Source organism: Asterias rubens, chromosome 8 (assembly GCF_902459465.1).
Source record: "Asterias rubens chromosome 8, eAstRub1.3, whole genome shotgun sequence".
Taxonomy (NCBI): Eukaryota; Metazoa; Echinodermata; class Asteroidea; order Forcipulatida; family Asteriidae; genus Asterias; species Asterias rubens.
Genome location: NC_047069.1, coordinates 5,949,986 through 5,961,706, shown reverse-complemented (window position 1 = coordinate 5,961,706; position 11,721 = coordinate 5,949,986). Strand labels below are relative to the sequence as shown.

Genomic DNA, 11,721 nt, shown 5'->3' with positions numbered 1-11,721 from the left:
TTTGAGAAAAAGGTAATTTATCACTAAAATAATAAAAGACTTGCATGCATAGCTATAGCAGTCTTTTATTATTATCTGAAAGCACACAAATTCGTCCAACAAGTGTGTTTTCTCTTTCATCATTTTCTCGCAACTTTGATGACCAATTGAGCCCACTTTTTTACAGGCTTGTTATTCTATGCTTATGATGGGATACACCAAGTGAGAAGACTGATCTTGACAATTACCAAACGTGTACAGTGCCTTAAAGAGGCATTATGGGGCATTTTGTTGCTACAGAAACACCAGGGCAAGCATATCTCTTTCTCAGTACATGTCCTGCTTTTTTTTTATGTACAGTTCACAATGCACAGGATCTAGGGCTTAGGTCCAAACCGTCCGAAAAAGCAATTATAGGCAAGTGTCTTGCTCAAGGACGCAACAGCTAAGGCCTGGACCGCATTCTGGCAGCACCATGGGTATGGATATTTTTATAATGAATTATTTTCAAGTATTGGCTTGAACTTGTCAGAGGCTTTTTTTTAGTACAGTAAATCATTCCATTTTGTAGGTTTTTTTTTTTCAAATGAAAAAGTTTTTGGCACTTCCATAACCCTATAGTGGTGTCTAAAGTGGGGTTGGGGTTGGAGAGGAAAGGTGGGGGAAGAGGGGGGAAGGGGTGATGAAGAAGGACCAGGACCCAATTTCATTGCTCTGCTTACCGCCGAATTCTGCGCTTACAATCGCGATTCCCCGTCGAATTCCTGCCCTATAGCCTTTTAAGCGTAGAATGCCTAGTAATTTGGAGTATGTACGTCCAGAAGCCGAAATTCCCCGCTACCCTAAGAAATACGCTTGCCGTAAGCACATAATTTCCTGCTTCCGTAAGTGCCGATTATGTAGCTAGGCATTTCATCTTTTTCTTTCGTTCATACTTCAAATGAAATAGGGAAGCTTTTCAAACCAAACGAGTCGGTCAAACCACTAGGAGTGAAATTTAACTGGTCCTCGGGTGTTTTAACTGGTGCCCAGCGAACCACTGTTAAGGGGGAACGCTGGGTGCACCGACAATTGGTTGGTGGTATAAAGGAACACATTGCCTTGGATCTGTCAAGTTGGTCTTTGAAAAGCGTTTGTAACTGTTTGTTATAAAATGCATATGGTTAGAAAGATGTTTTAAAAGTAGAATACAATGATCCACACACATTTGCCTCGAAATTGCGTGGTTTTCCTTTTACTTTGCGAACTAACACGGTCGGTTATTTATGGGAGTCAGAAATTTGACTCCCATAAATGGCCGACCGTGTTCGTCGAGAAGGTAAAACGGAAAACCACGCAATTTCGATAGATACATGTGTGGGTCATAAAATTCTACTTTAAAATATCTTTCTAATCATATGCATTTTATAACAAATGGTTACAAACGCTTTTCAAAGACCAACTCGACTGATCTTAGCCAACTTGTTCCTTTAATAACTCCAATCAGGATGAAAAATATTGTTTGGGTTTTGCCGTTTCACCCATGTGTGATCAGCAATGCATACTTGGTGTAAATGCTAAGACCACAATAATATTAACTGATAAGTTGGAAACAATATACCAAAGAAAACTGTAATTGTCTAAAAGCTGTTCAGGTTGAAACATAATTGTTAATACCCGTCTGTTTTTGTTCCCGACTCGAGCACAAGTTGTAGTCAGTGATGATGCTGATGACATAATTGGTTGAACTTTAGATTTGAAAGGAGATGAAATTCAACCTAAAATAAGATGACAGTACTTCAAGATTTAAAAAATATGTATAGTTAAATGTTAATAACAAAATTGTCCAGTACAGTGCAAAGCTTGATTGAATTAATCAATTGCTCACAGCCAAAGAAGTAGATCAAAGTCACGTCCAAGTCGAAGGAAAACATCCAGTCTTGCCAATCTGTAATGACATCTCTTTATAAAAACCTAAGTGTATCATAGCTTAGTAATTATGTGAACACGTTTCTCTATTTTTAAACGCAAACACCACAAGTCTTAAACATATTACCAAAATATTTTTCACAAAAGGGGAGGTTTGTGTAAATACCTCTTGGCACTAATGGTGTAACTTTTGCTCAAAATACCTGGCTGTCAAACGCACATTCCACCGTTTGACATGACCGAGATTCAAACCCACACTCTGCTGCTGACAACACTAGAGTTTTATTCATGCTACTTCGCTTTGCTCATACCCATAAAAAAGCAGTTTCCTTCTTATGGATAACACGAGAAATAATACAAGGAAGCACATTCTTTTGTTTCTGATGATTTTTGTTAAATTTAAAGCACTGGGTAACTGACGCTTATAACAAAAGCAGTACTAAATGATACTATAGCTACATAGCAGTGTGAACTGAATACTAAACCCCTTCACAGTACTTTTATACCAGTACGCTTCGATGCGCAAAATGAATGGTGCGTCCAGAACCATTGTGCACTAACTATACAATAGGAATGACTACAAAAGGTCCATTTGAAACACTGGACCATTTTGGCGCGCTTAACTTGCATCATTTAAACAAACAAAACCAAATGTCCGCTGGCCGATCAGGCACGAAGTGACATGCCTGTAAACTTGTAAAATTGAATTGACACTGGCATTCTAATTTGAGTATTAGTGCTGAGTGCTATTAATTTTGTTGTTAGTTGCTTTGCCATTAAAATTTTATGACTTGTATTTGTTTATATAAGTATTTCCGACTCTTGAGGGGTAATGTTGGACTGTTAGAAATGTTCCTTTAAAAAACTAAAACGAAAACTGAAAAAATTAACTTGCCAGCATTCTACTAAAATAACTTTATTTATGTAAAGGATTTGTTTGCCACGTAACTTTATACCATAAACTTATAAAGTTACATTTTAAGACAAACTTGTGCTACTAGTTATTCTTTAAATTTAGGTTATAATGTTTATGCATTGACCTTGCCTTGTTATTTTCACCCTTATTTTATTGAAAAGTATGTCGAGTTTTTAGTATAATATTTATCAGTATCCATTTATTTATAGTTTAATGATTACCAGGTATTAATTGTATGGAATGTTTATGTTTATGTTGCAACACAACACAGGCGAGTGGTTTATTTCTTAATTTTATTAATTCAACTCATAATAGTCTGTAACCTGAATAAAAAGTAAAAGTTCTCGTAAAATGTTGATAAGTTTATGTTGAAATTTATGTTTGTTTTCCCCCCTCTCCTGCCCCTATAAAACAAAAATATGATAACAAAAACCTGTGAGTGGGGTTCCTGAAAATATTTAAAAAAAGATTTGTGCAGAAGTACTTTTGTAATTTACAGTAACATGTATTCTGCTCGAACCCCCACATTCTTATCCCCGCCTACCCCATCAGATTTAAAGAGCAGACGATAAGCAGACGATATGACACCCGCCCTCTCTTGACGACCATCGCCTTAAAAAATTATCTCTGTCGGTAAATATGGCATAGCACCAGCCTAAAAGTGTACTGATTTGAACACAGACGAACCTAAAAACCTAGTCGTGTTCCTAGAAGAAGGTTGAATTTCAACACGTGCGCGCCGAACTTCACTTTTTCACTTGTTTAGTGAACGACGTTCTCGCTGGTCGTCTGGTAAGTATAATTGCCAAAAACTTGTTTAATTTTACTTTTTAACGCATAATATTATTCGAATTGGACATAGCTGATGTTAACATTTTAATTATCATATGAGAAACAATGTATTTGTCTTAAAATAGACCCTTTAAAAGGGATAAAAACGTCATTATTTGAGAAACTGGTTGGCACTGCTGGCAGGTTTGAATGAGGTTGGTGAAATGTTGATGTGAAATGTTTTACAGTTTTCTCCTGACTGAATTTGGAATTGAGTTTGATTTTACCATACTTGCTTCAAGAAAAGTTAGTTTAAAAAAAATGTCATTGTCAACCAGGCCAGAGTAGCTTTGTTAGACATGTTTAGAGGTAGCGCGATATTGATTTCTACCATACTGCCATAGCATAGCCTGAACACCTGACGTCACACTTCAAGGCTCGTGAATAACGCCAGAGACCGGCATAAAAAACGTGTGTTTTGACCTTTGACCCCATACCTTTCACGTAGATATATGCAGTCAAATTCTGTTGCGGACGTGACAGGATGGAAGCTCAATTCACTGTGCACGTTTATCCAATATCAATGTATCCAACAGAATCACTGGATCTGAGAAGCTTGGACCTGTCTTTATCCTTGCGGCCTAGTCTACATGTAGCATTGTTTATTAGATGTAGCGCAATATTGACATTTCCTATTCTGGCCACACACAAAAAAGAGATTTTTCAAACTGATGTTGCTTCGACCTTGCGTATAGTTGCGATAACGTAACCCTCCTGTCGATGGCGTAGCCGGAGGGTTACGAAGCACACGCAATGTGAGCAGGGCGAAATGGTTAAAAACGTACAATTTCGACAGCTAGTCAGCAGATTTGCTCCATTTTTACGGCAGGAGGGTTACGTAACTACCTTGAGTACTGTCTGAGCTTCAAATTACTCCTGTAGGTCAATAAAACTCGATTCTTTTATAATCCTTTTGAAAAAGGGCAAAAGTTTACCTCATTATTTCACACATCAAAAAGATTCAGAGCATGGTCACCGACGCGACTGTGCGAGAGCACAGCCATTTTTGAACTTTTTTGACAAATAAATTAGTTATCAAATAATAAACCACGTTCAACCCAAAATCAAATAAATTAGTTCACGGTTTTCAATTAATACCGCCCTCTCTTGACTTCCAATTGGATAATTCCGCCATCCATTGACAGAGAGAGGTTCAGAAAGATCATAGTGCCTTTTTCTCCATCTGAATCAGTGAATAACCACTGTTTTTAAGTACTTTTTACCATTTTGGGCAACATTTTTACTAATTCCTACTTTGAAGGAATGTATACATTCAGCAACGGCCGGGTATTCTGTCAAACCTCAGTAAAATCCCTGTCCATTTCTGAGTATGAAAAGTTGAGTTTTGCTCCCGCGAGAGGTCGCGCATCAAATTTGCGGAGGTTTTAATTAAACCAAGTTCCTGGTAAAATTTAATTTTTGAACGTTTGAGTGCGCGTTGAGGGATAGGGCAACAAGCTTAACAGTTGGGGGGGGGGGGGGTCTTGCTTTTTAACAATCTTTTTATCTCATTCGGCGACCAGAAGAGTTTGCGTGTTTGTTGTCTGTTGGAAGGCATAACTAATTATCAAAAGCACCTATGACAGTGGAGTTTGCACCATTGAATTTCTCCTGAGGAGACCTTCAATTTGATGTAAAATTTGAATTTATTTGAGAAAAAAAAAAAATTATTGCTGTTTAAGAATGTTACTACATGATCTGTAGCAAGTAGACATTTCCTATTCTGGCCACACACAAAAAAGAGGTTTTTCAAATTAATGTTGCTTCGACCTTAATGTTGTCTGAGCTTCAAGTTACCCCTGTTGGTCAATAAAACTCTCTTCTTTCATAATCCTTTTGAAAAAAGCCCAAACTTTACCTCAAATCAAAAAGATTCAGAGCATGGTGATGGTCACCCACACAACTAACACGAGCACAGCCATTTTTGATGTAAAATTTGGTCACCGTTTTTCAATACATAACGACTTCTCTTTACCTGTAATCAAAAAATCTATTGATAGAGAGAGGATTGGAAATGTTATGGGCCTTTTTCCCCGTTTTAATCAGTGAAGAAATAAGGTTTTTATGTATTTTTTTACCATTTTGGGCACAATTTTGCCTTGTTTAAAGGTATTTACATTCAGCGACGGTGGCGTAGGCTGTCTAACCTATGTCCAAAAAGTCCTCGGCTAAGTTTTTTTTTTCCCTGCACAAGGTCGCGCATGGAGTTTATGGAAGTTTTAACTAAACCAAGTACCCAGTAAAATCTCTTTTTTGAACCTTTGAGTGTATGCTTAGGGATAGGGCTGAATTATAAGCTTATGGTACTTCATAAATAATTGATTTTTCTTTTGTCGTATATTTTCTTCATAGTTCCCATGTCTAATGCAAACTGATACCAGCTCCGCATGAGTACCATCAGTATCATCTATAATAACGTACAGCGAGATACTATCAGCCAGAGAAAATGAGGTTCTCATATAAGGTACAACAAAAATAACCAAAATATTGGGAGACTTTGGAAAGATTTGGCAGGAGACTTTCTGGATTAGACTCTTGAGCATGCTTATATATCTATCTATATGGGTTCTCATCAAAGCCTGTTCAGCATCTAGATGAGGAATGGTGTGTGGTGTTTCTTGTAGTGGACACTAATAATGTGTTCTTGCGTTTTAATTATTTTATACAGGTTTAACTTTAGTTGGTGCAAGTAAAAAATGTGTTTGCCAACTAGTTGGGAGCTTAATGGTTTTTTGAGGTCACAATTTCTTAGAACACGGACTTGATCTTCAATGTCTAATGAATCCATTCATAACAATCAAAACATCATTGAGTAAATATTGTTAAGAAAAGGGACAAAAACTTACCAGAGATGGGAAAAATTCGGGAACCTCAGGAAAATTATAGCTAGTCAGTGGCCCATATCTAACGAGGCCGAATGCTGATTTTTTTATTGGATGCAAACATGCTATATTTTTCCCTATTCCAGTCGCACTTGTGTGATATCTTGAAAGAAGATGCACATGTATACAAGTACACATGTAAGTATGTAGTTTGTTTATTTCATTTTACATGATCATAAAATTTCTGTTTTCATTTAGTTCTCCAACCTCCTTGGAGCAGTTTATCGCCATGGTAACCTTAGTTTTAGTTCCGATGGAGACAGCATCATCAGCCCCGTTGGAAACAGAATCTCCAAATTTGACCTGAAGAAGTAAGAATGTTCCAAATATTCCAATATCTTTCCACTTTCTTTTACCATCTACTTTGGCTTTCAATGATACATTATTTGTACTAAATTATGCCTCCTGCTATTTTATAATGTGTGGTAAATGCGCAGTTAATTATCAGATCCGGTTTATGTAGTCTGAGTAAAAAAAAATGTCTTTGGGAGTTTCTGCTACATGTAGTCACTGGAAGATTTCATAGTTTTGTACCTCTTTATCTAAACAATCTGTTGGTTTTCTTTATTTTTAGGCTAGACTGTTTAATATTACCATCAGCATTGGCTCTAGTGTTTCAACCATGGTCTATTTGTTCAGGGTGGTTCAAAAACAGATTACAAGAAATTAAATGTTTCTTTTTGTGTATTAATTTACTTGGCTTAGCAACTTTATGCTATTGGGCCAAGGTGGCGAGAGATTAGTAGTGGTTAAATTGTGATTGATTCTCATACGCACACTAAAACAGCAGTGGGTTTTTTCCCCCACCTTTTTAAAATTCTTGCTTATCGTAATTCCTTTAACATATCATCAACAAGAGTCCTGATTCGAGACAGAAGGATCAGTGTTTCTTTTTTTTCGTACAGTTCTGTGGGATATGAGCAAGGTATTATACAGGTTTAAGCCAGATTTTTGTAAAAGAATGTCCAAATTTGCTGGAACTTTAAAAACTGGGTTTCCAAACTGTTCCTTTACAATACATTTACATGTAAACGACAGATAAAACAGGTTGTCAAAAAGGCACATGGACACGCCTCTAGCTAACACTGTGGATGTGAGGCATTTGACTTTATTAACTGGGCTGAATTGGACTGCTTGACTTGATTTTCTATAACCATTGCTTCTTGTTTCTCCTCAGTAATAAATCAGAGACCTTTCCGATTGAGGCTCGTATGAACATCTCATGTGTGGGGTTGTCACCTGATGGCACAACGGCAATTATTGTTGATCAAGGTGAGATAGGAGCATTGCCCGCCTGATGCTGCCTTGTTATTTATAAGGACAAGAGGGCCAGTGTCATAATTATTGTGTTAAATTGTTGGTCCAACAAAGAGAATTTGAACCTGCAACGTCCTGGTGCTCTACCTACTGAGCTATCTAGTGCTATGTTGGCGGTCTCCCTAATTTGTCGCTATCTATATTTGAGGGTGCCAGTCAGAAGCCAACCTATAGGCCCTAACTGCCATATTACATGTTTGTGGACATATTTTGTTTGGCTGGCTAGGGCTGTTCGTGACACTTCTATGAACCTTCCCTTCTTGGCAGGCAATTGCCTCTGAGCAGCTGATGGGATAAGAACGCACAAAGAATAACAACGTAACAAAGCATATCCATTTTGGGCTTTGTCTGGCTAAAATCCTAAACTGTTAAATGCACATCTTTCCTTTGAGGGACATCTTGAAGGGGACACCATAGCACCAGACTTGGAATGTTTAAGGTTTTACTTGAAGCTGTTTGACTAACTTGCTGTCTTTCTGTTATTTTGTTGACAGAGGGTAATGGAATGTTGTGCAGTCTAGTCAGCAAGACGGTTCTGCATCATGTCCACTTTCATCAGCCAGTGACTGCAATCAAATACAGCCCTGATGGAAAGTACGTACCTAATGCTCACCACTGAACTCTCATCCTTTCACTCCACACTCTCTCTAAACCCCTCTCTTAACCCTTTCACCAATCCATCTGAATCCAAACCCAGATCTGACTAAGAGTTTTATTCTGTTGGACCAGAATGTTAGTCATTATTTAGAAATTGCTCACACAAAACTGAAATATAAACCACCTAGATATTTGTTGCAGAAAACTTGAAGTTCTTGTGGATTATTCGATTAGTTTTGATAACTATTATTAAAACTGTGGAACTGACACTCAAGTAAACAATCAACCTTTATTTTAAAACAGCACAGGTCATCATTAAATCTGCTTATAAATGTATTTTGTTGAAATGTTTTCCCCCTACTAACTTGCGAAGCTATTAATCTAGAAAATTAGGTATTCCGTCTTTAATATCTGCTTGCCCCAGGCTTACTGGCTTCCTGAATTTGTATATTTAACTCTACTACAACTCTTTTCAAAGGAAAATCGCCCTTACGAAGGAGAGATTTGCACAAGTGTACCACGCACCAGGCAGCACAAGAGAGTTCAATCCACTGTTGCTACACAGAACCTACTACGGTGCTTACGATGATACGACATGCATCGACTGGACAACAGACTCAAGGTAGGACACCACTGATTAATCATATCAAGAAGGCGGGGGACTAGATTTGTGAAGTCGCAGCATGATGTGTGTGGCAGCTGACTGTTTAGGACCATTCTGTTAACACCCACCTAGTATCAACCTGCCAACCGTTCTATTTAAAATGGAATTGTCACATGTTGATGACACTGTACACCATTGGTAATTGTCAAAGACTAGTCTTCACAGTTGGTGTGTCTCAACATATGCATAGAATAACAAACCTGTGAAAATTTGAGCTTGATTGGTCTTCGGAGTTGTGAGATAACTATGAAAGAAAAAACACCCTTGTCACACAAAGTTGTGTGCTTTCAGATGCTTTATTTCGAGACCTCAAATTCTAAATCTGAGGTCTCGAAGTCAAATTCGTTTTTCACAATGTTTTATACTATCAACCTCTCCCCATTACTCGTAATCAAGAAAAGTTTTATGATAATAATTATCTTGAGTAAATACCAATTTGCCTTTAATGCTAGGTGACATGTGTACATGCAGCGCATTTATGCACACAGGAGCAGAGGGCTTGTGAAGCCATTTTCAAAATTGTCCATTGTGTGTGGTTGATTGAGATCAAACGTTTGTCATTTTGTCTGAAAACCAAGAATAGATTGTTGCTTTCCATTGTTCTCAGCATGTCAAGCCGATTATCAACTATGGCTTATAGTCTGAGCTTGGTGAACAAAAAAACATTTGATTTGTGACTTTGCCTCATTGTCATTCATGTAGCCAAACTCAGCAACATGCCATCATAGCAAATGTGGTATCATTTTAAAGAAGAACACGTTAGCTTTGCATTGATAGCAAAACAAATACAAAGCGAGTAATAAATATTAAAGATATACTTGATTAGAATAAGTTTCCTAACTTTGTGTGAGCAGTTTAGCTTAGTGTTAGCTTCACTGCTTGTTGGTCTGCTCTGGGCTAACCTTATGTTTCTGTTGTTGGAATCTTGATGCTAGTCTCTACATACCTGATGAGTGCAGGCAATGTGTTTGATTGTGTATTTTCTGATTGAAGAGGCCTACCAACAAACAAACAAATGCACACCCCAAAAAAAAAAAAAAAAAATGCTTCCTCCTGTCCTACAGAATCTGAAACAGAATGATTCATTCAACATAGGTTTTTTTTGCACGACCTAAGTGAATATATTTATTTTCAGGGTGTTTGCGGTTGGTTCGAAGGACATGCAAACTCGTGTCTTCGCTGCATCTGAAATGGAGCAGTTGGTCATCTACACCCTGGGAGGACATAAAGATTGTGTCGTGGGGGCCTTCTTTGAGGACAACTCACTTAATGTATCCTTTTGTAGCCAAAACCATTTCAGGTTTTTGTGAATTGTATTGGGTGCAAGTTTGTCCAAGTTTTTTGTGTGTATTGAACAATTTATAGTTTAATTTCATTTATAGCTACTCACATTTGTCTAACCCCATAGATTCAGTACTATGGAAATTTGCTAAGTAGTCACAAGGGCCGAATTTCATGGAGCTGCTTAAGCAGAAAATGTTGCTTAAGAAATGACTGCCAAGCCCAAATGAGCAGGAAACCAATCAGATGTGACATGGTATTCTGGCTGATAATCTAAATCTGTGTTACCTAATTGTGTGCTGATGAGCTACTGCTTGTAATGGGAGACTTTCCAACGCTAGGTGGCAGCAGACATACCGGGTAAATTTCCATTGTTTACGTAGTTCTGAACATGCGCATAATTCTGAGAACAATGGATTTACCCGGTAAGTCTGCTGCCCTCTATCGTCTTAGAAAGTCTCCCATTGTCAAAGACAAGTATTCTCACTTGGTGTATCCCAAAACAGTGTATGCATAAATAACAAATCTGGACTCCATATATAAATTTGGACTCATTTGGTCATCAAAGTTGCAAGAGAATAATGAAAGAAAAACCCCCCTGTTGCACAAATGTGTGTGCTTATAGATGCCTAATGAGAGGCTCCAGGCCTGAAAGCCAGGCTTGAGTGAGAAATTAACTCTTTCTTAAAAACTATGTTACCTCAGAGGGAGCCGTTTAAAGCCATTGGACCCTTTCGGTCAACACTATTGTCCAAGGTCCACACTTCGTGTATCACAACTTCTATATCAAATAACAAACCTGTGAAAATTTAGGCCCAATCGGTCATCAGAGTCTGGAGAAAATAACGGGAAAACCCACCCGTGTATCCGCGCGTTTCGCCGTGTCATGACATGTGTTTAAAATAAATCCGTAATTCTCGCTTACGAGAATTGATATTGTTTTACTGTTTTCTCAAAAAGTAAAGCATTTCATGGAATAATTTTTCAAGGGAAGTCTTTCACCACTACCTTCTGTAAACCCTGTAAGTTATTTGTAAATCTGTCAACTTTTTTTTTTTTTTTCTGTACCGAAAGGGTCCAATGGCTTTAAAGAAAAAACACCATTGTTGCAAAAATTTGTGTGCTTTTAGATTCCTAATGAAAGGCTTCTCTTCAGGCCTGAAATCCAGGCTTGAGTAAGAAATTACCTCTTTCTTAAAAACTACAGTTACCTCAGAGGGAGCCGTTTCTCACAATGTTTTACACTAGCAACAGCTCTACATTGCTCATTACCAAGTAAGCTTTTATGCAAACAGTTATTTTCAGTAATTACCAATAGTGTCCTCTGCCTTTAATAAAGATGCGAA

General features: G+C 37.7%; 1 protein-coding gene across 1 annotated transcript in view; it reads left to right on the top strand.

Moving 5' to 3' along the window:
* The first annotated feature begins 3,532 nt into the window (after positions 1 to 3,532).
* Positions 3,533 to 11,721, top strand: part of LOC117293542 (periodic tryptophan protein 2 homolog) — a 44,167-nt gene continuing 35,978 nt past the window's right edge. The window contains exons 1-7 of the mRNA XM_033775900.1: positions 3,533 to 3,595; positions 5,987 to 6,098; positions 6,715 to 6,827; positions 7,694 to 7,788; positions 8,328 to 8,427; positions 8,909 to 9,052; positions 10,230 to 10,365. Of these exons, the coding sequence (XP_033631791.1) occupies positions 6,081 to 6,098; positions 6,715 to 6,827; positions 7,694 to 7,788; positions 8,328 to 8,427; positions 8,909 to 9,052; positions 10,230 to 10,365 (606 nt within the window). The 5' untranslated portion in view covers positions 3,533 to 3,595; positions 5,987 to 6,080. The remainder of the gene's footprint in view (positions 3,596 to 5,986; positions 6,099 to 6,714; positions 6,828 to 7,693; positions 7,789 to 8,327; positions 8,428 to 8,908; positions 9,053 to 10,229; positions 10,366 to 11,721) is intronic.